The sequence below is a fragment of the Urtica dioica genome, chromosome 4 (assembly GCF_054948205.1).
Source record: "Urtica dioica subsp. dioica isolate 48M chromosome 4, U.dioica_male_clone48M_v1_H2, whole genome shotgun sequence".
NCBI lineage: Eukaryota > Viridiplantae > Streptophyta > Magnoliopsida > Rosales > Urticaceae > Urtica > Urtica dioica.
In genome coordinates this window covers 453,601-480,929 of record NC_142759.1, presented here as the reverse complement: position 1 = coordinate 480,929, position 27,329 = coordinate 453,601, and the positions used below count along the sequence as shown (strand labels likewise).

General features: G+C 36.3%; 2 protein-coding genes and 1 pseudogene across 4 annotated transcripts; 1 reads left to right on the top strand and 2 right to left on the bottom strand.

The window, feature by feature from the left end:
* Positions 1 to 1,154: 1,154 nt before the first annotated feature.
* On the bottom strand, positions 1,155 to 3,948 carry LOC149398946 (basic helix-loop-helix (bHLH) DNA-binding family protein). The gene is made up of 7 exons (XM_089612337.1): positions 3,827 to 3,948; positions 3,410 to 3,515; positions 3,272 to 3,286; positions 3,105 to 3,167; positions 2,342 to 3,025; positions 1,561 to 2,034; positions 1,155 to 1,234 (listed from the first exon to the last, which is right to left on the bottom strand). The coding sequence occupies exons 1-7, from the start codon at positions 3,946 to 3,948 to the stop codon at positions 1,166 to 1,168; spliced, it is 1,533 nt and encodes a 510-aa protein (XP_089468463.1). The 3' UTR covers positions 1,155 to 1,165.
* A 3,757-nt stretch (positions 3,949 to 7,705) lies between these two features.
* Positions 7,706 to 27,203, top strand: LOC149398944 (putative uncharacterized protein YDL057W). Of its 2 annotated transcripts, none has more exons than XM_089613352.1 (7): positions 7,706 to 7,896; positions 7,987 to 8,105; positions 8,186 to 8,268; positions 8,449 to 8,570; positions 8,662 to 8,826; positions 8,913 to 9,006; positions 26,809 to 27,203. In XM_089613352.1, exons 1-7 carry the CDS (start codon positions 7,722 to 7,724, stop codon positions 27,014 to 27,016), a joined length of 966 nt encoding a protein of 321 aa, XP_089469478.1. In that variant the 5' UTR covers positions 7,706 to 7,721; the 3' UTR covers positions 27,017 to 27,203. The 2 variants fall into 2 exon arrangements, with proteins under 2 accessions (XP_089469478.1, XP_089469477.1); XM_089613351.1 differs by lacking the exon at positions 26,809 to 27,203 and adding an exon at positions 9,152 to 9,746.
* Positions 22,592 to 25,558, bottom strand: LOC149398945 (putative 1-phosphatidylinositol-3-phosphate 5-kinase FAB1C; annotated as a pseudogene). The gene is made up of 7 exons (XR_016296738.1): positions 25,387 to 25,558; positions 24,557 to 25,160; positions 24,315 to 24,468; positions 23,886 to 24,230; positions 23,321 to 23,791; positions 22,916 to 23,235; positions 22,592 to 22,809 (listed from the first exon to the last, which is right to left on the bottom strand). The product of XR_016296738.1 is annotated as a putative 1-phosphatidylinositol-3-phosphate 5-kinase FAB1C (transcript).
* Positions 27,204 to 27,329: the final 126 nt, after the last annotated feature.

Here is a 27,329-nt window from a genome sequence, read left to right as displayed (position 1 = left end):
GTAATTTAACTTTTCCTATATTAATGAGTTTGTGAGATTGATGGTCAGAACCGCCATCTCAATCAATATCTCTTTATTGAATTCAAATGTTGAAAACTTGTTGACTAAGATTTGGAATTTCCATGGACACCATAGTTTTTGAGTTTTGACAATTCCCAAATCACACTAAAATCGTTGAACAATTCTGACCTGACAGCTCGGTTTTTGGAACGAATAATTTGGGGTTTTGAAGTGCTTTGGCACGATTTGGTACATGCATATAGTTTTTATTTATACAAATATTACGTGCATATACTTTAAGGAAGGACTTTGAGCAATAAGGTTGTGCAAAACTAGTGAAATTGAAATAGCTAATATATGCACGTCCTTAATCAAAATTATAACCTAAATATTTCAAAATTTAAAAATAGTCTAATAAATGCTGTTCTATGAAGTTGTCTTGGCAGAACTATTTTCTAAATACCTTCATTTTTACACTAACAAAAATAGAAAAACCAAAAGTCAATTATTTAAAGATCTCATTATTTGTTTTTCTTATCGCTGTGGGACCCAATACTAAAAGTGCGTATATGGTCCCACTCTTGTTTGAGCAGTTGAGCTTGGCGACTGGACCAAGATTTTGGTTTACTTGCATGGATTAATTTAATCTTTGTTGGATCTTTTCTTCTATGTTAAGTTGATTTCTTCATCGCCTTAAAATTGCAGTCAATTCAGGCAACACATTCAAATCAAATTTAATACTTGTAACTGACACAATCCATTTAGAATTTGAACTCATCAACATAGGATTAATTAATTAAGCAGCTAGTTATTTTACATCCTTTTTGCTAAACTAAATTTTAGGTTTCTTCTGGATTTTTTTTATCATTACCGAATCCACTTATTTGACTTAAATTTCTTTATATTACTTTTTTTTTTTGAAACATTCTTTATATTACTTATTGTAAGGAATTTTTCTTCTTCTTTTATGATATTTGTTTGAGAGAGAGGCATAGAAGAAGAAGAGATGAATGAGATATCAAAATCGACGGCTGAGAATCACTGAGACTGAAAGGCCGCCACAAGAGAAAGAGAAGAATACAAATCAGTTGACTCGATATATACATGCACATTTGTATAACTATTTGACACGTGTTGAATAATGACTGGTTTAAATTTTTCTATTTCATTGTGCCAAGTTAGCAACAACCCTTCTCACTGCTTCCTGGAAGGCCAACTTATCCCACTCGCTCCCCTACAATCAAGCAAAATATTAATTAATTATAATAAATCATAGATATTATTTACATCAGAAAACCCCTATATAATTTTTTTTTAACTCTACATTTTTGTGACAATGACGGATGACCCCCTCTAAGGAAAATTGTTTATGGAATTTTAAAGCTATAATTAGTGAATTAAATCATTTTCAACTGTAAAATGAAATATGAACAAATATGGATAAAATATCGTATAACTCTTCAAATAATAATTTTCTTAGTACTACTTTTCTATCAGTTGTTCATTCATTTGAAACATTGAATAATGAATAGTAAAAATGAGCTAGCTAGAGCAAAATACCTCAACTACTCTTAATCTCAAGGTCAAGCGATTAATTGGAGACGTGTATACATTCGAATTCTCGGTATTTGCTTCCAAGGACGCCAAGCTAACATTCTCAACCCGTTTCAAGAATTCCAATAAGCCAAGCACCAAATCATCTAAAAGAATATTGGATGATCTCAGAATCACTTGCAAATCAACAATTTCCGGTTGATGACGATCCCGATCATCTGACGCCAACTCGGAGACGACGTTGCTAAGACTGACATCGATGATCGCTCTTTGATGATCGCTACGCGAATGTGACTCGAGTAATAATAATTGATCGCTTTCGTTCCCACGATTACTATCACATTCTTCTCGGTTGGCTTTTATTACCGATGGGCTGATTTGAGCCTCTAATTGTTTGTTTCTTTGGCTAAGCTCCTCAATTTGAGCTTTCAACGAGGTCAAATACTCCTTTGCAGTATTAAGCAGCGTCGCTTTGTCTTTCTGCATAATTCAAGACATAATAATAATAAAAAAAAAACAATTACAAATATTGATACTACACAAAATAGTAATAGTTTTACGCAAGTGCAATATCTCGCACACAAATATGTCAAAATATAGATATTGTCGTATGGAGTCAACTGATATCTTCATATAATCAAAGAAAAAGTACTATATGATACTATATTATTAACTAAAGCTATTCTCAAATTGTTTTTATGGTACGTGCAATATGCATATATTATGTATATGAATTTAATTAAGTGTATTTATATATATTATACTAATTACGTAATCATATGTATACCTTTGTTCCGGGAGGAAGTAGAGACCTAAGTGCATGAAAGCTTTCATTGAGCTTCTCTCGCCTCTTCCTCTCCGACATCATGTGGTGCAACTGAGTCGTACCACTCGGTTGTGGGATTTTGAGACTTTGACGATTCCTCATTATCGTGTTCAAGCCCCGAAAGAACACAAGCGATCGCTTAAACATACTTTTCTTGCATCCAAGGCTACGATCGACGCTAGTACTCGTGCTCCTCGGAGACACATACCTATTGAAAGCGCTCGACTTTGAGTTAGAATTCACCGGAGGAACATCACCACGGAGAGGAAAATTAGAGGTGTTTGAAAGGACCGCGAGGATCGCCTTGGTCATGACTTCTTCCTCAGCCGTGGGGCTCGGAAATTTAGGGTTTTGGAGGCGAGCTAAGGCTTGAGCGGCTTCTAGAGAAGGGTTAATGATAAGATCGAAATTGTTATTAGTATTTGTGCTTGCACTTGTGCTTGTTGCATTGTTGTTGTTGATGTTGAAGAGAAGAGACTCAGGGCTATCTATGTTGGCTAGTGATCTCAATGATGAAGAAGATGAAGAGTAGTTATTATGAGTGTTTTGAATAGCTAGTTGTGATGATTGAGAAGTAGTAGTAGTAGTGATTTGATGATATTCTTCTTGGAGAAACAAGCTTTGTATATCCATTTTCATCCTATCCTGTGTGTAAGATAGATAACCTAAATATTAACATCAATAATCAATAATGACCTATGAATAAGTACCAATGATTAATTACCGTAGGCACATTTGAAAACCCTAGCTCAATCTCTCCATTTTTGCATCCTATGAAAATAGCCACCTATGATGGAAATAATTAATTGAAAAAGGTTTTAGCTATAATATTTATAATATTCAACCATCAACCATATTAATCAAAATTATAGTTATAGATTGTATTATTACCTTAATACTTCCTTCCTGTGACAGAGAACAAAAAAAAAATGAATGAATGGTTTTTTCCTTCATATATTATTTACACAGATATTAAAAGACATAATACGTTGTATTTGCAATGTGATATTGTAATCTGTTTATCAATACCTGATAAAATTGTCTTTGTACTTCATTTGAAGCCAATTTTGTAAGCTGTAATTCCCGAAACTCCAAATAGGGAACGCTATTCCTAAATGCATATCCCGGAATATAGCTACACAAGTTTTGTAAATATATATGTTAATTTAACACAGCATATATATATATATATATATATATGTATAATATATTGCTTACTCGTTGTGGTCATGTAATATGAAAGTTGATTGTTGGTATTGATTGAAGAGCCTTTGAGCAAAACTCCCTGAAGATGAGCTTGCCATTTGCCTATTGAGATCTTCATGATACATTCCATCTTGCCCTCGCAGACAGCTATATATATATATATATATATATATATATATATAGAATGAGCAACATACACACTAACTATAAATATGTATATATATATATATAGATACGTACTTTGTTGGGGCTGGAAGGAAGGACCAAAAACAGACGTAAGTGCAATGAAAAGATTGCATGAGAAGCCGTAGATAATTCGATCGACCTGTTTCGTCCAGAAGATCAAACGCAGTTTCTAGCATCATATATATATATATATATATATATATATATATATATCTAAATAGTAACTAACTATGTATAAATTGTCATCTTTTGATTGTATCCGATCTAGTGAACATTTTGGAAGGCTTTGTTTGAGAGGAATAATGGCATGGTATTATATATATTATGAGGAAAGTTAGAAGATTCTAAATAAGAGCAAGAAAATGAAACAAGTGGTTTGTCACCACATTTCACAATTGATAATCATGGGTTTGGTTGGTGCATTCATGAGGATTTGATAAGTATATGAGAGAGAGAGAGAGAGAGAGAGAGAGAGAGAGATTTGAAAAATATATGTGGCCGGGAAAGAGGTTATTTCTTGTAATGGGAATCAGAGAAGGTGATCATGAAGTATATAATAATATATTAATATTATTCTGTGTAAGTGAGAACTATTGAAATTTTCAGACAAAGAAAAAGAAGAAAGCTTATCTGGTGAAATTTGAAAAGTAGCGATAGGTAGTACAAGTATGGAAAAGGAAATTAATAAATAATAAATAAATGAATGGTGAGCGAAAGAGAGAAATAAGAAAACAAGGAGAGAGAAGCAGCCAAGGAGTTAGTAATTGCCTGATTGGGTTTGGGGATTAGAGAGAGAGAGAGAGAGAGGTTTGAAAAGTAAAGGGTCAAAGTCTTCTCTTTTAAGTATTTATCAATTGATTTTGCATGAGAGTTGAAAAGAGTCAAGAGAGGATGGCACGCTGTCACTTTTTTTTTTTTTGGTTCTATTTGCTCCTCATCCATTATTATTATTATTATTAATATTATTATCTACTCGCTCTGTTATTCTTTTTTTTTTTTGGTTCTTTTAAAGTCATAAGTATGATTTAAATCTTAACCCACTTCTTAGAAAATATGTGCAAATAGCATAATGTACCATAAGTCCAATTTGATGATGCTATTTATTGGATTCCACATTATTTGTTAACAATCTACTATAGAAATGAATTGACTAATAATTTTATATATTGATCGGTTAATTTATGTTTATTTTTTTTTTTTTTTGAAGGCAGTTTTGCTTAAACAGTAAATTTATATAATTTAGATTATGGGAGATATTTTCTTATTTGTTTGTTTGATATAATATCTTATCTATCAAGGTTGTACGGAATAATAAGATCAATTATTTGTTAGTTTAAATAAGATAATATCTTATCTATCAAGGTTTTACGGAATAATAAGTTGAATTATCTTGCTTAATCAATTTGTTGGTTTAAATAAGATTTTGTGGAGCAAATTCAATCTCAATTTGCAAAACAAGTGAGAAGTGCAAAATCTCATTTTTATACTCGAAGATTAATTTTCTAGAAGGCTCAGACTTTTTATATATTGTATTTAGAATCTTTAAGAAGAGAATCCACAGTATAATACATCTGGAGAGACATAAAGGTTAAGTTAATTAGTACGTCGTTGCAATGACTAATCAAACCAACCCAATTGAACAAGTATTTTCAATTTACTAATAACCGTGCGTGCTTGGTGTTCACACTGCTTAATTCACCCAATAAATCTAAATCAGTCTAGAACAGCAAAAGACAGATAAAGCAATTCATTGATAAGACAAAACCCTTAATCTCAAATCTGATCTGTCGTAAATGTACGTAGATAAAGATTATATATTCATGAAAGACAGTAGTTTGGAACCTAACCACAACCATCTGGTGATGTTTATAATATGAATTCAAGTTAAAAGTGCATATATTTATTGGTTATGAAATCTATAATTATATATATATATATATATATATATATATATACTTTTTTAAAACGGCATGTGCTTTGTTGTTGGTGATGGAATTGAACTCACGACTTTTATTTTCGAAGTGATTTTGAATTACCACTACACCATTTTAGATAACACGTGTTCATCGTATTTCATACTTCTATTTTTTTTAAATATAACGAAGCATTGTACTAGTCAACACTAAACACTAAGTAAGTGATACATTGCACAGTTTGTGCCTATTTCAAGGAAGAAAAAGATATAGAGCATGCTAAAAATGAAGTTCAAAAATATCGATTATGATTAGTAGAGAGATCCAAACAATATAGCCATCCAGTCTGACTTGCATGTGTTAACCATGCCACTAATTAACGTTCATCTTGAACCGAACACTCCATGAGATTCATAATTGCATTACATATAACTTTTTTGTTTGTAGACAAAACAAATTTGGAATTGTCTTTCATTCCAACACATAACTTATATCCATGCATTTCATATTCGCCTGAAGTTCGCTCTGAGAAATATAGCCGGCCATCACTACTCTTGTTAATCCCACGATCCTCTTATCCAATCTCATTCAATCACGACGCAACGAGAGAGCAGTAAATATATATATATATATATATATATATATATATATATATATATATATAAAAGATGATTCTAATATTAGCATACATGTAATGTATTGTTATCCTTATTATTATATAAAGATAAAATAGTCTTTTACATGTCACGGTGACTTTTACTGTTGCATGACCAAGGAAAAAACAAAGATGATTCTAATATTAGCATATATGTAATGTATTGTTATCCTTATTATTATATAAGGAAAAAAAAGTCTTTTATTATTACGTCCCTAATCTGTATTGGGGACGTGCGGGTACTTATTCATTATTTTTCGTAATTTTATGAAAGATCACATAATATAAAACACTGAAAAGGATATCCGACAACATAAACAGAAATCGACCTAGGAGCCTGATTGAATCAATTGGTCGTGATTATTTGGGTGATCATAATTTGAATACACACTAAATACGGGTAGTTTTTATTTTTATCTTGTACATTATGGTCTATATAGTAGTTGCTTATTTCTTTGCAGTTGAGAACATCGTTAGTCTCAAAAAGGTATAATCATGTGGAAAAAAGTTAGTTTTCGTATCACCAAAAGATCATTGTTTCAAAAATACATGTAAAAATAATTTATAGAATCCAATGAATCAATATGGTTTTTATTTAATACGTGACGCGTTGTTTAGTAAGAAAAGGCTGTAGAATATTTAATAGAACAAGCATAGACTTCTCATCGTACACACATATGTATGTATGTGTATAATGTACGAACGCAATACACGGTTATTTGTAAACTCTCATTTTGAAGTTTGAAGTTTGAAAATCGCCCAGCTATTTTTCTAGCCTTGAACCTGATTATGTATATAGTCTCTACGCGCACGACATAATATATACATATGTTTATTAAACAAAAATATTATCCGAAAATATCTAATTTTATATCCTTTATTACAAATATATCGAACTTGTGATTCCAATATAATCCTCCCTCACATCGCTCACTACACTTTCAAAGGGACTATCACTGTCCATTCCCATAATTCTTGATATAGCAAGAGCTTTCCGTTGAAAATAAAAATCAATTCAATGTTTTTTATCTTTCAACCTCACATTAATATTTGAATTTCCATTACATACTTAATTTTTGTCAAAAGTGGGAACCGAAAATTCTAGCAATTGCTAGGAATGTACTTCGAAACTAGTGAGAATCGAATTTAAAATCATTAGAAAATAATTGAAGACATTGTAAAACAAATTAAAATAAACTAAGAGCCTAACCACTAGACCAAACAATATGTCAAAAATAAATTAACAAGCTATAATTAACTTACAAAATTATAGCTTGTTAATTTAAAAATGACATATGCCAACTATTTAAAAATAATTAAAAAAAAGATTTGCTAGCTAGTTATTCATATAGCGAAATGTTTATTTAAAAAAAAATAAAAAATGGAAAGCCACGTGTACAGTTGTTGTTCTTCACTGACAGTACTGTCTTCGTCTTCGTTGCTCTTCCAGAGAAATCCCAAATTGGGTTCTCGGCGAGTTCGTATTTTCTCACAAACCAATCGTAGTCTCTCATCATCATCATCATCATCATCCACTTCGAACATGTCGAACTCAGGTGATTCCCTATCATCTGTCTGACTGAATGTTCGTTCATTTTTGGGGCTTTTTTCTGTGTTTCAAAATTACCTCATGTATTTGCGTATAGTGGTTCCGCAAGAGAGAGTGACGATAGAGAACAAGCACGGCGAGAAGCTCGTCGGATTATTTCACGACGCTGGATCTCCGGAGATCGTGATACTCTGCCATGGTTTCACATCCTCCAAGGTCTGGTTAGGGCGTTTTCGATTGTACGAAGCATATCTCTGGACTGTGATCGTCAGATTTTACAAATTGATTTCACACAGGAACGCCCACCGATAGTGAACTTGGCAACGGCTTTGGAGAAGCAAGGAATCAGCGTCTTCCGTTTCGATTTCGCCGGAAATGGGTATGAAAACAATGATTTTCTTTCATTCGCCAAAACGGCTCTACCATGATAAGATTCATTAATATCTATTTAAAACACAAACAGCTTGAATCTGTTGATTTGTTTTTCCCTTTCTTTCTCGGAATGTATAAGCAAGTAAGGTCAATTGGGCTGTTTGAACATGTGTGTGTGTATTTTTAGGGAAAGCGAAGGTACGTTTCGGTACGGACATTACAGCAGAGAAGCCGATGATCTACGGTCCGTGATCGAGCACTTCACCGGAAAAAACCGCGTGATCGGTGGAATCTTCGGACACAGCAAAGGTTAAGTGAAATTTTTGACATGTTTAACCGCGTTGGGTTATTGAAACTTTTTTTTTTGGGTGCAATTGTTTTTTTTCTCGTGTTTTTTTAGGAGGCGATGTGGTGCTTCTTTATGCGTCTCGATATCACGATATTGGCACGGTTGTGAACGCTTCTGGACGGTACGATCTCAAGAGAGGCATCGCTGAGCGAGTGGGACAAGATTTCATGGATAGACTCAAGGACAACGGGTTCATTGACGTCAAAGACAAGAATGGTAAATCATAGCTGAAAAGAAAAATCAAGTAAAAACATGTCGACTTTCTTTTTCCTTATTACAAGGTATTTTTCTTTCTTCTTTAGGGAATATCAGATACCGTGTGACCGAGGAAAGTATGATGGACCGTTTGAGCACTGATATGCGCTTGGCGTGTCTTCGGATCCACAAAGATTGCAGGTCATTCAAATGTGCTTTTTATTTACATATTACACTTGAGACTTTTTGTTTAAAATTTTGTTGGATTAAGTATTAAATTCACTGCAACTCGGGTATATTTGATTTTTTTTTTCTAATAAGTTGGTCGTGGGCGTAACGTTTTTAGGGTCTTGACAATCCACGGATCGGAGGATGAAATAATTCCGGTCGAAGATGCTTTGGAGTTTGCAAAAATAATACCGAACCACAAGCTACACATCGTCGACGGAGCCGATCATGGGTACACGTCGCACCAAACCGAGCTAGCTTCGACTGTCGTTGACTTCATAAAGTCAAACTTGGACTACGACAAGTCTGCTCGGCCTAGTTCTTGAACCCTGAACAGTACTCTCTTGATTCTTCTATTTGCAATTCTGAAGTTAATATTTTTTTTTCTTTCTAGACCATCACAGAGCATGAGGTAACGAAATTGATATCAAACGGTCTCAATCACATGACATCATTCCTTTCTTTGCGCATTCCTCTGCCATTTTCAGGCTCGATTTGAGCGAGTCGCATTCAGAGTCGGACTATTGGCGTTTAAACTTCATTCAACTGTGTAGCTTTGGTCGAGGGGATTTTTTTTTTTTTAATATATGTATTGTAATAATTTGCGTGATCTCTTTATATAACATTTTGATTGCGCCAACGTGTGTGTAGAAATTTCATTTTATAGACTTACAAATTAACAAAATATCGGGATTAGACTTCACACTTTAAAACTATCTAAAAATAGACTTTTGTCCCAATTTCGGACACAAATACCCTTTTGAATAAATACACTCGTTTCACTTGACTTCTTTCATATTAATATTTTATAATATATTTATTCGTAATTGTTACTAGTTTTTCAAAGTCATTTAATTGATATATGAAGCAAAGTGTTTTTTTCATACATGCACATATTACATTATATATTTCTTAAAAAAAACCAAAATAATAGAGTATATGATCATGCATGAAAAAAATTACGAGACAAAAAAAAAAATTATAGTAGCATAAGAAAACCTACATGTGAGTGCGGATAAACTTAACAGTCACTTAATTAGTGAATGATTTTTAACATGTCCTAACTTTTTTTATTTTTCACGTTGTTGATTAAAATTGCAGAAGCGAGTGAGTTTCCGACCAATTAATGAAGGAGAGATACAAATAGCAGTCGCTTAAAGATTCACACATCTCTGTCCATCAACGAAAAACGCTAGCTTGCTTGGGATGTTATGTACTACTTACTTGTAAATTCTCATATAAACGACTAAAATAAGGCTACGTACTAGTTTCTAGGGTTTTATATGTTTTATTTATCTTTAGAAAGTATTTAGAAACTATGTACAACCTTTTTATTTTCGGTGCTTGGAATATACACAGCCCTTTCAGATTTTTTTTTATTTTTTTATTTTTTTTATGTGCATGTCACTATTACAACATGTGGTTTACACCACGGAATTTAGACAACGGTTGCAAAAAAAAAAAAAAAAAAAAAAAAAAAAAAAAAAAAAGAAAGAAAAAAAGGCGTCTTTTAATGTAAAAACGCAGAGATTTGGACGACAAATGTTTTAAAACCGTCGTACAAATGCTTCGGGTCAAACGGCTCTGTAGGGGCTCAAAGAATATTAAAGACTCAATTTATAAATTAAAGTTTCCTAAATTAAAATTAATATTTTTCGTGGCTCAACAATACTAAACTAATTGGTTATCCAATGAATCAATGGAGGGATTCTCATTTTCTCTCTCTTCGTTAGAGAAGATGGTGATGATGAACCCAATATATATATATATATATATATATATATATCTATATATGTATAATTTTTTATTGGATAAATAATAATGAACACATGCTTTGCTGACAAAAAGAATGCAAATATGACGCAAGTTTGTTCATGAGGATTGAGGACCATTGATCAGGTACGGTGAGGAAGTAAGTAGTCATGGCTTTTCGGAACCTTTTCTTGTACTGAATCGGCGAAATAATGGTCGGAGGAGCGTTCTTGTAGCCGCCCAGAATCCCCGAGGCTTTGACCCAAGTCTCTTCCCGGTCGGTTTCAATCTCCACGATACAAATGTCACATAAAATATCAACTGCATCATGGTCCAATACTGCTTTGATCCGCAACTGTGTATCATGATTTTCACTCATTTATATACGTAGAATAATTTTTTTTTTTGAAGAGCAACTTTGTTGTCAGTGGGGATTGAACCTCACAACGTCTACTTTAAATGTGGTGTGTGGATTTATCAATTATGCTATATTTAGATACCATCTATATACATAGAATACATAAGAAAATTTTCCCCAATCATAAATTCAATACTCCATAAGCTCACTTGATTATATTTATATGAGGAGAATTTTATAATATCAAATATGTAAGTACTTCAAAAATAAATGGTTTGCGCTTTAAGGCAAATGATATAGCTTTTCAATGAGCAAATTATTAAGCGTTTCTAAGACCCGTAACGAAACGATTTAGTGTTTATATGATATTGGCCTCTCTTTTCTATGATTTTTTTTAATACTGAAAATATTATGCTAGACTTATATAGCAGTTATTCCATGTTTGATTTGTTCTCATCAATTCTAAAGTGACTAGTTCTAACAACGCGCGTTGCGCGAGTTAGAAAAATTATGATTGTTTTTAAACAAAATGTGGAAAATAAAAATAAGGAAAATAAAGTAAGGTGAAGATTTTTAATCGTATTAAATTAAATTTAGCAAAATTGTTGTCAATGTTTTTTTTTAAAATAACAAAAGGTAGGGAAAAAAACTCTTTCATGATTCAAAGTTTTTCAAAATACTACATGTTTTTTTACCTGTCAGATTTCTTAAAAGTATTATGAGAAAAAAAAATTTAGTTAAATAACAGGTGAAGTTAAATTTTGATAAAATAAAAAAAAAAAGATATAGAGAAATAGAAATTAAAAAAGTTTCTTATATCTATATTAATATAAAATGTACGTATAATATTAATACGACATAGTTTTTCAAATAATATATATATATATATATATAAACATATACATAATGTATGTTATTAATATAGTATAATATAGTATTAGTAATTATGATTATAATATACATAAAAAAATTATACAAAATATACTGATGAGAGATGGAGGAAAAAAAATTATACAAAATATGTTGATTAGGGAGGAAATTTTTTTTTTTTAAGGATAAGTGTTGAAAAAAAAAATCCAAAAGCCAAGGGTTGGAAAAAATAAAATAAAATAAATAAAGGACAAGGGCCGGAAAAAAAAAAAATCAAAGGTTAAGGGGCGAAAAAAAAAATTAAATTAAAGGCCAAGGGGCGAAAAAAAAAAAAAAAAAAAAAACTGCCACGTGTCGCCGCCTGGCGGCGCCACGTGACGGCTCCAAGATGCAAGTTGAAGGAGAGGTGCTCCTTATTAACTATGTTATGGATTTATTGATCCACATACACATAATCACCATTATTTATAAATATTTATATTAAAAAAATGAGATTTCTTTTAATATATGCATAAAAAAAATAAACTCCACATTATTATTAAATTATTATTATACGCATAAAATTTACTATTATTTATAAATCTACAAAAAATATTAATTAGAAGAATAAAAATACTAGAGTAAAAATTAATGGGATGGGAACGGCTAATAAAAAGTTGAATAAGTTAAGAGGATAAAAATATAAAAAGAAAAGAAATATAATTAAACATAAAAACGTAGTAAGTGATACCTGTACGATTAGAAAACATTGCTCGCCGTCTCATCGTCACGACCACCGGGTGATGTTCAACCTTTTAGTTTCAGTTTCTTATTTAATTTTGTTGATTAGTATTGCTTGAATTCCCTATTTCATTGCGAAAATATATAAGATAAATTGCTCCATTTGCTACCAATTTTATAAAAAAAAAATTTCACTTTCCACCAAAAAACTAATTTTTCTCAAAATGTCATCATCTATATCAACAATGTTGACATCTCGGTGGCATTTTGAGAAAAATTAGTCTTTCGGTGGAAAGTGGGAAAAAGTAATTAAATATTTTATTTGGTTTGAATATTATAAAATAATCCCTCTATATATATATATACATATAATACATACGTTTTTATAAAAAAAATTTGCCCTTTTAATATGAATTTTTTTTCTTTCAAAACTTCAATTTGATTAACTTATTGCTTTGGCATATATTCTACATAAAATAATTTACTTCCATTCCATTGGCATTTCATCAAATTTATTCATTTTCAGTTATTAATTAAACGCTGGTCAAAATATAATTTACCGGTTTTATGTGCGTTAAGTTATAAATTTATGTATATCTAATTTTAATATAAAAATGGTTATTTGAAGTGTTTATACTGGATTACAAATGTGAGAGCATTTCATTTTAATATATAAATGGTTATTTGAAGTGTTTATACTGGATTACAAATGTGAGAGCATCTCATTTTTTTCAGTATAATCTTCCCTGCGAAAGTGTATCTCATTTTCTAACTAACTAGCCCGAAAATGTGGCAGTGGCTAATGTTCTTTTCATCGACTCTCCTTTTGGCTTTTTTGACTATATTCGTACATGTGTTGATTCCTTTGAAATTTCGTGCGGGGCTTCGTATATTGATTCAATAAATAGTTTTGAGCACGTTTAGTTACGTTTACACGTGCGTTTTATTATCAATCCTTATAATCTGATCAACCATCACTGTCTGAGGAACAATCCCTTTCATTTATGTTTTTCAGTGGCGATACAGACACTGTACGATGGAGCCGAGGTAAGTAATGGTCAGAAAGTTTGTTGTGTGACGTTACAATATGTATCTATATATATGAATGAATTATAGGAACCAAAGGATCACCGGTAGAATGAAAAGAAAAAAAAAATATACGGAATAGAAAACAAAGCACATGGACAATGTGTAACACTGTAATCGAATTCGCTAGTACGTAATAATAATAATAATAACAACATGAATAGTGTATCCAAGAAAGAATCACACAGTGTTTGGATCTTAGAGAGGAATAAGAACTCTCTGTATAGATCTCTGTATTTCTGGAAAAATGAATTGATAAATACATCGTGAGTTAATTGTGTACTTATATACAGTCTACATTCATTCTGCATATCTAACTGCCTAACTGCCTCCAGCTGTCTAACCGACTCCACTAGCAGTCCGAGCTGGCTGATCCTCTTGCGCTGACGTGGACGCCTCTCTCACACTCCCCCTCAAGCGAAAGGGGGACTCTTTCACCGTGAGCTTGTTCTTCAGCTTACCAAAACGCTTAACTGACAGCCCTTTGGTTAGGACATCTGCAGTTTGTTCTAGCGTTGGAACATACCGAATTTCGAGCTCTTTCCTGATCACCATATCACGTATGAAATGCACATCTATCTCAATGTGTTTAGTCCGAGCATGAGCCACTGGATTCGCTGCAAGTGAAGCTGCTCCCATGTTGTCACACCACACTATAGGTGATCTGGGAAGGCTAACATGAAGTTCACTGAGCAGCGACTTGATCCACAGCACCTCAGCTGCGACGTGTGCAAGGGCGCGATATTCTGCCTCTGTGCTAGATCTGGCGACAACGTGTTGTTTCCTTGAACTCCAAGAAACCAGGCAGCCACCAAGAAAAACACAATATGCACTTGTAGATCGTCGATTATCTGGGCAACTTGCATAGTCCGCGTCAGCAAAGCAAGTGAGAGATAGAACCGGCGTTGGCTGAAAGTGGATGCCATGTGTGATGGTGCCCTTCAGATATCTCAGCACTCGTTTGCACGCCAGCCAGTGAACCTCGGTGGGACTCTGTAGAAACTGGCTCAGCTTATTCACTATGTATGCAATATCTGGTCTGGTGAGGGTCAGATATTGCAGAGCACCGATGACACTTCTATACTGCGCCGGGTCTTCCATTGGCTCCCCCTCGACCTTGGACAACGTCTGGCCGGGAGCTGAGGGCGTGGAGCACGGTCTCGCTGCAGTCATTCGCGTCTTCTTCAACAGGTCAGCAACGTACTTTGACTGGGAAAGATACAGACCAGACTCATCACGAAATGCTTCCACACCCAGGAAGTAATGCAGGTCGCCAAGTTGCTTGAGCGAGAAAATACTATGTAGTCTGGTAATTAAGGCAGTGATAGCAGCATCATCATTCCCTGTGACAAGGATGTCGTCGACATACACGAGAAACAAAATGACGACTCCTTTTGCACTGAAAATGAAGAGCGACGTGTCTGACTTAGAGTTGACAAAGTGCCACTCCACCAGCACATTCTTGAGCCGCTCAAACCAGGCTCGCGGGGCTTGTTTGAGACCGTATAGCGCTTTCTTGAGCTTGCATACGTGTGTAGGTCGACATGGATCAACAAAGCCCTCAGGCTGCCACATGTATACATCTTCACTCAGAACACCGTTAAGGAAGGCGTTGTCAACATCCAGTTGCCGTACACGCCACGCATTGTGGACCGCTAGTGTAAGAACGATCCTGACAGTGCATGGTTTGACTACAGGACTAAAAGTCTCTGAGAAGTCAATTCCAGGAGTCTGAGTGTAGCCCTTTGCAACGAGTCTCGCTTTGTACCTGTGTACCTGACCATCCGGCCCATATTTGAGCTTGTAAACCCATTTGTTACCAACCACATTGAACTTGGGAGAGAAAGGTATGAGATCCCAGGTATCATTTCTGTGGAGTGCAAGCAGCTCAGTCTTCATAGCAGCAAGCCATTTATCATCATTCAGGGCTTGAGGAACTGAGAGAGGCTCAGACGGACCAGGGTCAAAGGCAATGGGATGACGGTCCACGATGAGAGCCTTTGGCTTGAATATGCCAGATTTTGACCTGGTGTTCATAGTGTGGGAATGGGTTGAGGATGGGGGTCTGTGAAGTTGGAGTGTAGCAGGCTCACTCACATGTGTGGAAACATGAGGTTTTTGTGGTTGTCTAGGTTCAAGTTGTTCAGGTGGTGAGGACTGAGTCGTGGGATTTTCTGGTGTACTAGCTCTTTCTGAGGTTAAGGGTGAGAGTTGAGAATCTGGTGGGATGTCAGGACCAGGGAGACCAAGAGAAGCAATAGGAGAGATAGCCATACCTGTGTCACTGGGAGAATGATGAGGAAACAGTGAAAACTGACTCCAAGGTACTACTTCAGGACAGACATCTATTTGAGGACAAGACTCGGAACCAAATAACTCAGTATATGGAAAGACATCCTCATGAAAAATGGCATTACGAGTAATGTACACACGACCCGACTCAGATAAACACTTGTAACCCTTGTGAGATGGACTATAACCCAAGAAAAGACATTTTTTTGACCGAAACTCTAGTTTGTGAGCATTGTAAGGACGTAAGTGTGGAAAGACAGCACACCCAAACACTTTCAAGAATTTATAGTCAGGGGATTTTTTGAACAAGACTTGAAAAGGACTCTGGTTTTGAAGAACTAAGGTTGGCAAGACATTTATTATATACACAGCTGTTTGAAAGGAATCCCACCAAAAAGACAAAGGAAGTTTTGCTTGGGCCAAGAGTGTTAATCCAAGTTCAACTATGTGCCTGTGCTTTCTTTCAGCCCGGCCATTTTGACCATGGACATGAGGACAAGGGTGTTTCATTTGCACTCCATGTTCTGTTAAAAACGGTTTGAAGCTACGAAACTCACCTCCCCAATCACTCTGAACACAGATAATTTTTGAACTGAAAGCCTTTTCGACAAAACGTTTGAAGTTTTTAAAAACCTGAAAAGCATCGAATTTGAGCTTTAGTGGGTAAATCCAGGTGAATCTTGTGTGGTCATCCAAGAAATGTATGTAATATCTGTATCCATGAGAAGATATATGAGGCGAGGGACCCCACACATCTGTGTGAATTAACTCTAGAGGTTTTGTTGCTCGTGAGTTTGATTTTTCAAAGGGTAAGGTATGACTTTTTCCATAATGACATGCATCACAGACCAGATTTGATTTGTCAGGTTTTGAATTTGGAAAAATAAGATTGTATTTATCCAGGATTCTTGCTACAGTTTGAACTGAGGCATGACCAAGGCGTCTATGCCACAGATACCAAGTTTGACAATTCTGTTTTGACACTTTATGAGACTCTACAGTTTCTATAGGACCACATACAACAGCCTGTGATATACTAGGACTTATTTCAGACTTACAACCCTTACTCTTACAGTTTGGACAACCAGACTTACAACACAAAAAACCACTACAGGACACACAGGAATTATTTGACCTGACAGACTTTGTTGAGACAAGATTGAGACTAGAACACTCATCATTCTTTGTAGATCCATGTGACAACAGGTACAAGCCATTCTTATGCTCCCCTTGAAGAAGATGCCTCCCTGTTTTGAGATCCTTGACAGCACAAAAATCACGGTAAAATTCAACTGAAACAGGATTCTCAGAGGTCAATTTGGAGATACTCACGAGGCTCTTTTTTATGTTAGGTACTCTTAGTATGTGGTTCATTTTTAGAAAGGTCTGATTGTCTGTGGGAATGAAAGTTGAGCCTATGTGTGTAATAGCAAGTTGCTTACCATCTCCTACCATGAGTTTTCCCTTGCCTTTGTACTCGTTGTTGAACTGCAGGTTTTCCAGCTCCGCTGTTACATGATCAGTAGCACCGGAATCAGCATACCAGCACGGATCTGACACTGTCTCAGGACCAGCGAAGAACGCAGCAGCTGGCTTGTTTTGTTGCACTTGAGCTCCGTCATTTCCAGTGAAGCTTTCATCCAGCCGGTGCCAACACGCCAGAGCAGTATGACCTTGTTTGCCACAAATTTGACAAGTTGGCCTGGAATTTGTGGCACCACGTCCTCCATTTGATCTTCCTCTGCCTCCGCGACCTCGTGGTTGGAAGTTGTTCCTTCCTCGTCCACGAGAGCCTCCATTTCGGTTTTCTGCAAAATTCGCCATTGCTTGGCTTGTGTCTGTTAGTGCAACGGAGTTTTGTTGTTCAATTCTCATCTCCTGTGCAAGAGCCATAGCCTGAATCTCTTGAATAGAGATCTCGAAGCCTTGGATTTCAGACATTTGCAGTCGATTGTTGACCAGTCCTACTGTCACGTCGTATTCTGCCGGAAGACCAGTCAAAATCGCCGTAACTAGGTCTGACTCAGAGAGATCTTCGCCAGCCAAAAATAGCTGATCTGCTATTCCCTCCATCTTCGAGAAATAATCAGAGATTGATAGTGCTCCTTTCTTCGTCGTCTGTAGTTGTATCTTCAGAGGCATGAGTCTCGCTTTAGACTTTACTGCAAAAAGCCTTTCCAGTGCCAGCCAAACACCTCTGGCTGTGTCGATTCGAGTAACACTCCTGAGAATAGAAATCGTCAGCGATGAAAGGATCCAGCTAAGCAGAAGCTGATCCTCTCGATTCCAGATCTCGAACTCTGGATTCGGAGTTTCGACTCGCTTTCCTTGCTCATCGGTGGTGACGAAGAACTCCGGAGGACACGCCTTGGTTCCGAGGATTATACCTTGGAGATTGTGGCCTCTGATGGCTGGGAGTACCTGAGATCTCCAAATAAGGTAATTGTCCTTGTCCAGTTTGATGGAGATTCCAGTGCTCAGCGACGACGAGAATGGAGACGCAGCTTGGCGGAGGAGAGGATTTCCAAGTGACGATGAGGCCGAATCGGACGAATCAATCGCCATTGAAGAAGCTCTGATACCAAGAAAGAATCACACAGTGTTTGGATCTTAGAGAGGAATAAGAACTCTCTGTATAGATCTCTGTATTTCTGGAAAAATGAATTGATAAATACATCGTGAGTTAATTGTGTACTTATATACAGTCTACATTCATTCTGCATATCTAACTGCCTAACTGCCTCCAGCTGTCTAACCGACTCCACTAGCAGTCCGAGCTGGCTGATCCTCTTGCGCTGACGTGGACGCCTCTCTCACAATCCAGATCCTTGGATTTGGTATACTATATGTTCCTTTTATTTAGATGGAATTTGGTTTGTGTTCCGTGTTTGAACAAATTATGTACATTTCAAAGAGTGTATAAAAGGGAAATATCAAAACAAAGACAAATTAGAGTTACAAATGTTTGTTGTCTATTTCCTTTACCTTCGTAAAATGGTTGACAATATTTTGATTTTGTATTATTATGTTATATAGATGACTAATCAAGGTATTCGAAGCCTAGTTTTTATTCATGAGAAGTTGATGTATTTAAATCTTCAAACGCAAATTCGAAGCAACAACATGACAAAGCAAATTTGGTTTGGCCATAGGTGTGAGTATCAAGGGTAGATATGACGGTTAGGTGAATAGCTTTCAAGAGCATGTACCAAATATTCCGTGGGGTGTGAGAACATACCATATTATGCTACTATAGCGGGATGACCTAGAAAAGTCTTTTCGATACACGAAATTGCAATTTTCAGCGTGTTGAAATTGTCAAAGAAACGAAAAAGCATGCAGATAAGAAGTATATGACTACACTGAATGAGGAATTTATTGCAATAAACTTAGAAGTACCAGACCATAAAAGTGCTTATTCTGAAGTGAACAAGAGGTTGGAAGATGAAGTAATTTCGTCTCAAGCACAAAAGTTCAACATATCGCTATCGATCACTGAAATCAACAATGTTCAAGATTTGAAGATATAAAAAAAAATGTGTCTTGTGTGAGTTAGAGAGGATTCTCTTAGCTTTAGAACTTATCAAAAAATTTGTGTTCAAAATTCTTGTGGCGTTCATCTGATTCATCAATGGAGATTCTGCAACCCATCTTGACATAATTCTATATATAAATAGATATTATAATTATATATCATATTCTACATATTCTACTTTGTTATTCACATAATTTCAAGGCCGAGAAGGCTACTCAGAATCCCGAGGACATTAATATCCAGCACCGAGTTCGAGTCAAATAGGTCCGAGAACTCTTGAAGGTTAAGGAACGAACCATTCATAAGTCAAGAACGAACTCTATCAAGCAGAACTTCGAAGAGAAGAGAAGATGAGAGGTCAAAGATTAGTCAAAACAAAATAAACACGTGTAAAATAGAAGCAAAACGCACACATCGACGGTTAAAATCGAGCATCCGAGGAATAACCACCCACTACTAAGAGTAGCGACATCAGTTATTAAGAAACCGTCCATATCGTGGGATAGGTCACCCCACGATCCTCGATGCCACGACCACAGACACAACACGAGACACCTATAAATAGGAAGAAGATCAAACAGAATAGGGCAGATTCATACTCACAAGCTCTAACCATAATCTTCATCTATCGTTCAACACACTCATTTATTCTCTTTCTTCTACGAGATTAGTCTTAAGTTAAAAAAATGTCTTGCCTAAACACTCGAAATCCTCGGGACTGCGTTCTCGATACCTTATGTCTTTCGTGAGATATTGTTGTACTAATTTTTCAGGTCAACATGGGTGATAATATATACAGTAGTAATATATTATGATAATTATATTATGTTGACAGACAAAATTAGTTCAACAAATGTCTCACGAAGAGGACTTGGTTCAGAGAACGCAGTCCCAAAAACTCGGAGTGTCTAGGAAAGATTATCTATACAGACGAATCTAGTAAAAGATGAAGTCTGAGGCGAGTGTTTATGTGTGTAAAAAAGTGTCGTCCCTTGTACAGCGAGCTCCTTCTCTATTTATAAGGCTTTTGAGTTGAGTACGTAGGGTGATCAGTCCCATGTTCTTGACGGTTTCTCGAGAAAAATCGTTCCCATGACTTGCGTAATGGGCGGTTATTCTTCTCTTCTTCGGCTTGTAACCGTTGAGGTGTGTGTTTTCTTTTTGTTTAATTTGTTTACACATGTTTGTTTTGTTTTGACTAGTCTTTGACCTATCAGGTTCTCTTCTTTTCAAAGTTCTGCTCGGTAGGGTTCATTCTTGCCTTATGAATAGGTCGTTCCTTAAACTTCATGAGCTCTCGGAACTATTTGACTCGACCTAAGTGCTAGATTCCTTCTGTTATTGGTGCCTCCGAGCAGATGCTCGGATTCATGCAATTTATATAAGTAACAGCACCCTTCCAGTTTCTTAGTATTTTAGTAAAAATGGTATTAACTATATGGTATCATCTTCAATTCAATTATACCTCGAACACTTTTACTATTTTCCTTCCCTCCAAGAATGGTTTGTTCGGACTTATTTAGGTCGAGAGAATGGCACGGCGTCGTTTTGTTCATCTTTGCTTTCGAATCGCCGCGACCTTTCGTCCCTACCGTTGGATCGGCGAAGCTTCTTAGACACGCTTTATCCTGGCCGTTTATCTCGAATATATGTAAAGCTATTTTCCGGATTTTGAAATCATTTCTCGCTTTTTCTAGGTTTTTTAGCGTGTGCTTCGCTTTTGAACTTCTCGGTCGCATTTTTTTAACAATTCCTCGATTATACGATATTGTTCTTCCTGTATTTGGCCTGGGTAAGGTCCCATCCCTCGTGGTTGATTGTTATATCCATCGGATGTTATTTTTTACTTGGATGATCTTAGGAAATTTATGTGGATCAAAATGTTTCAAATTTTGCTTCTCGAATCCCATGAGTTTTTCAACTCTAAGGCGGCATAGTTTTGATTGGTATTTGTTAGGGAATGGGAGGTTTTCACGCCCGGACCTAAAATTGATCCTCGAGTAGTTTGGAGGACGGATTCCGATTTCGAGGACGTTATTCTCCCCTCAAGGAGTGAGATTCTTTTTTTTCCAAAATTTTGAGTGGTATATTAATACTTTTACATTATAAGTAGCTAAAATTCACGAACTTATAAAGTTTTCACTATTTTGCTAAACACTAAGTTTGAAATGGTCAGTTCATACAAAAATGATATTATAAATAGGTTTTTGGGCCTCATTGTAATGAGAGTTTTGAAGGAAGGAAAAAATCTAGGAAAAATGATATGAAGTAGCCAATTCAAACTATGACTTTTGCAAAATAGCCATAGTTTCATTAGGTATAGCAAAATAGCCAATTGAGAGTACTACGACTTTTAATCCTGTCTCGATTAATTTTAATCCAGCCTTCATAAAGCTTACATTTTGTCTTTATAGTTCGTTGGGATTAAATTTAATCCAGCCTAGATTAATCTTACTTGGGCTAGTTTACTTATAGTTGGCAAACTATGGCTATTTTGCAAAAGCTTAAGTTCTATTTGGCTATATAGCCGCTTGACCCAAAAATCTATCTTTTGATCAAGAGTGTTTCCGCTTTTCCTATAATCCGAGTCTACATTAAATTCCTTGACTTTTTTTTAAAGAAAACTAATATTTTTATTGTTAAGGTTTCTATTTTAAAAATTATATATCTTTATTTGTTCGTATAATATGGGCGTTAATTTGGCATCTGCTAATTAATATGAAAACTACTGTCGAAATTCTTGACTTTCATATTATTATTATATAATATATTTATTCGTAATTCTTACTGATTAGTTTTCCAAAGTCATTTAGAGTAATTGAAATCTAAAGCAAAGTGTTTTTTCATACATGTTCATGCATTGCATTTATGATGTGTATAAATATATAATCGTAAATGTTATAGAAGGCCACTCTGCTTTTCTTTTTTTTTTTCTTTTTTTTTTTTAAATAAAAAAAATGTTTACTTACTAGAAAGTCGAAATCCTTGGACGTGCAGGCACATATTACATGATATATTTCTTTACAAAAAAATCAAATTAATAGAGTATTTGATCGTGCATTAAAAAATTTACGAGAAAAAAAAAAAAAAAAAACCCTTATAGTAGCATAAGAAAACCTACACCGTAGGGGAGTAGCGGAAAAACGCAACCGTGCTCCCAAACCTGTTGCATGAAAAAAGAAAAAGCCATTGTCAAACGATTTCCGAAAACCCATTTGGAATGTTAACCCAAAAAAAAAAAAAAAAAAAAAAGATTCCCGAGTCCGTACCCATAGTAACGAAGGCAGTCCTTTTGCCAAGAATGGCCGCAAGTAGCGGTGGCGTGGTTTGAGAAGCTAAGTTCCAAGAACTTCCCGAAAGAGAGTTCCCAGGCGGCGTCCGACATGACGACCCGTAGAGTGGCCGGTGGGACCCCATCGATGTGGGCGCACCGTAAGCAACGGTGCCACATCCATATTCTGCCGTCTCTCTCCCCCGGAAGCTTCTGAGAAGGAAGCCTCCGCACATTGATCGTCAGATTCCCCTGCGGATGGGTGTAGCACAACATATGGGCTTCCGCCGTTTCTTTACATGATCTACAGCGCATTGTCTAGCACCGAGAAAAAAAACAAAAAAAAACAGTGTTAATCGATTGCGTCGCGGCCCAAGAATTCCACAAAAAAGATCAAGATTACCTGGTCAAACAAGTCATCGCGCAGATATCTCCCCAGAGGCTTGTCGAAACAGCCGTAGAACCTGATGCGCATAAGGCGAGAGCGTTCACATACAGTTCCTTTTAGTACGCAGCGACTAGAAAAGGATACCGAGAAGTACTCGCTCGAAACCTCACTCTCTGACAGCCTTTCGGATTTCGCCAAGTCTTCCCCGAAAGGCGAGGTTGCTTGAGATCCGGGTTGGAAAGGAGTTTCGATGTCCGAGTCCTTTCTTTCATCGGACTCATTCAAAGACAAGCCTAAGCCCATATTAGATGCGGGTCCATCGTTGGGGCTGTCTATCGGCTGTCCCTGAACCATCTTTGGCAGGGAAGCACCTTCGTCTGCAAGAAATGAAGTCTCGAGGGATAAATGATACGCTGCGAAAACTGCGTACTGAACAGCGTGTTTAACCTTCTTCAGTTCCTCACGGCAAGCGCCTTTGAGAAGGACCTACAGCGATTTTGCTACGATTAATTAATCGGATAAAAAAAATAAGACTGGTTGGATTACAGACTCACTTAGAGACTTAAAAACGTGTTATTACCGTGCAACCCAGACGCCTAGGACATCCTTCGAAAAACATCAATGTTTTACACGGTTTTCTGTTGAATTGATTGCTAGGCTCGTGTTCTTCGGAAAACTTTTCCAACCGAAACAGTTCACAGTGCCCGGATCGAGTGGTGGAGATGCTATCGACCGATGGTGTGACCAGAGCGCCGGTGCACCTCGATATACGCTCCAGCAAAGGCCTTTTGAAGTTCAGCACCAACGATATTTCCTTCGAGAGTAGATACTCTTGTGCATATGAAGACACGCTCTTCTCAACGAGCAGGACGTTCGGGCGGTGAGCTTCGACCCTCGAAATGATCACTTTCAGATGATCGTTTTCCTGTAGTGAAAAAATATAAATACTAGTATTAGAAGCTTATTTATAATATGCGATTGAAGTTCAAGGTCCGAAGAAGCGACCGACCTGCTGTAGCAAAGAATTAAACGATGCGAGCTGATTCGGAACTCTTTGATATTCCAAAGCTCCTCCTAAAATCATCAGCCGGGGATTTTTGTACTGTGAGGTCATGCTCTTGTGCTTTATATTTTTCGTACAAACTACGCCCTTTACAAGAGAACTGCGTATATGTAACATATTCTATGAGATCGTATATATCAAGGAACTTAAAAATTGGGAAAGAAAAAAAAAAAAAAACGGAATTTTACCTTTGGCTTGGACTTCCTGAAGCTATACATTTGACTTTTACGTAATCACCGGGGTCCATGCTACCCCCTCTACTCGTATCGGGCTTCACGGAAATCGCGGCTTGCCACGCCAAATCCGTGACTATGTCAAGCCAGTCCTTGGTTGCGTTGTCTTCTTGACCGACCGTCAAACCTTCTCCTTGTAAAAGCTGAGACACGAGGGCTCTGAACCACGGCCCTGGGAGCCTCGCTCTGTTTATCGGTGGAGAAGAACGCGGACGTGTAATCTTCTTCGTCCTCGTCCTCGTCAAGGAATAGCTCGTTGCTCTCGGCCTCCTCGTCCTCGTCCTCCGGCGGCGGCGGATACCACAGCAGACCGTTCTTCTCGAAGTCCAGAGGCGTTTGCAGAGACGAGACGAGCTCGTCGGAGCACTCGCACGGGTCGTGATCGGGCGCCGTTGGGTCGAGCTTTTTTAAAACAAGCTCTTGACCGGCGACGCGGCTGTGGCTCCGTGACATCGAGGCTTCCCTCTTCTGTACACTCACGATTCCGCTAATATAATCCGTATCAGAATTGTCTTGCCCGTATTCACTCAATGGGCTAAAAAAATGCTCTTCGTCGCTCCTACACGCCAAAACAAATGTCTTAAGCCATCCATAAAAAAGTCAACATAAGAATTACGCTAATTGGACTGAATTCAAGTAACACAGATCGATAAGTGATCTCGATGAAGTAAATCATTTATATAGCCGAGCAGTACTAGATCTTCTAAACAAGGAAAAAGATGAAAAGAAAACACGAAATTGCTAGATAGAAAACACAAAGACGAAAGCTTTTTTTTTTTTTTTACCTGCCGGAAGAGTGTGAGGAACATGAGGAGAGTTTCCACAGTCCCGAGAATCGAGGAACCGCGAGAAATGATGATCGGGCCGGATTGGCTCCGTATCGGCGGGGCACTTTATTCTGGCGCCGCCAAAGCACGGCTCCGAGGAAGAAGAAGGATGAACCTTCTCGCTGTACTTTTTTTCACTCTCGGACACAGATTACTCAGACACTGGCTGACTCTTGTATAAAGATGTTTAGATATAGCAAGACATGTATCAACGTAAATAGAAAATCCCACGATAAAAACGGTGGGCGATTTCAGTTGACTTTGGCTAAATCTGCTATTTTTTTTTTTTTGTTGAATTTAGAATGAGAGACCACAAAAAAAATAATCCTCCGAGAATCACAAAATATATCCGAGGAGGAGAAGAAAACAAGACATACGATTGTATGTGCACAAATCTAATACTTCTATATTTATTTACAGCCAAACCGTATCACAAAAAACTATATGATCGTATCACACCACTCTGCTTTTCTTTTTTTCTTTTCTTTTTTTAAATAAAAAAAATGTTTACTTACTAGAAAGTCGAAATCCTTGGACGTGCAGGCACATATTACATTATATATTTCTTTTAAAAAAAATCAAATTAATAGAGTATTTGATCGTCCATGTCACTACTACAACATGTTACTTCCACCACGGAATTTAGACAACGGTTGCAAAAACAGAGATTTGGACGACAAATGCTTTAAAACCGTCGTATAAAGTCTCCCAAAGACGCCGCCCGCAGCAGCGACGGGTCTAGTCAAACGGCTCTGTAGGGACTCAAAAGAATATTAAAGACTTGATTCATAAGTCTCCTAAATTAAAATTAATATTTTTCGTGTCTCAACAATATTAAACTAATTGGTTATCTTTGGTCAACAATAATATAATAATAATTGCAAAAAAAAAAAGAAAAAGATGTACGTACACTTATCAATGAATCAATGGAGGGATTCTCATTTTCTCTCTCTTCGTTAGAGAAGATGGTGATGATGAACCCAATATATATATATATATATATATATATATATATATGTATAATTTTTATTGGATAAATAATAATGAACACATGCTTTGCTGACAAAAAGAATGCAAATATGACGCAAGTTGTTCATGAGGACCATTGATCAGGTACGGTGAGTTAATATCAGATACCGTGTGACCGAAGAAGGTATGATGGACCGTTTGAGCACTGATATGCGCTTGGCGTGTCTTCAGATCCACAAAGATTGCAGGTCATTCAAATGTGCTTTTTATTTACATATTACACTTGAGACATTTTGTTTAAAATTTTGTTGGATAAAGTATTAAAATGGTACGTATGGTAATTCACTGCAACTCGGGTATGTTTGATTTTTTTTTTTTCTAATAAGTTGGTCGTGGGCGTAACGTTTTTAGGGTTTTGACAATCCACGGATCGGAGGATGAAATAATTCCTGTGGAAGATGCTTTGGAGTTTGCAAAAATAATACCGAACCACAAGCTACACATCGTCGACGGAGCCGATCATGGGTACACGTCGCATCAAACCGAGCTAGCTTCGACTGTCGTTGACTTCATAAAGTCAAACTTGGACTACGACAAGTCTGCTCGGCCTAGTTCTTGAACCCTGAACAGTACTCTCTTGATTCTTCTATTTGCAATTCTGAAATTAATATATTTTTTTTTTCTTTCTAGACCATCACAGAGCATGAGGTAACAAAATTGATATCAAACGGTCTAAATCACATGATATCATTCATTTCTTTGCGCATTCGTCTGCAATTTTCAGGCTCGATTTGAGCGAGTCGCATTCAGAGTTGGACTATTGGCGTCTAAACTTCATTTAACTGAGTAGCTTCGGTCGAGGGGATTTTTTTTTTTTTTTTTATATATATATATATATATATATGTATTGTAATAATTTGCATGATCTCTTT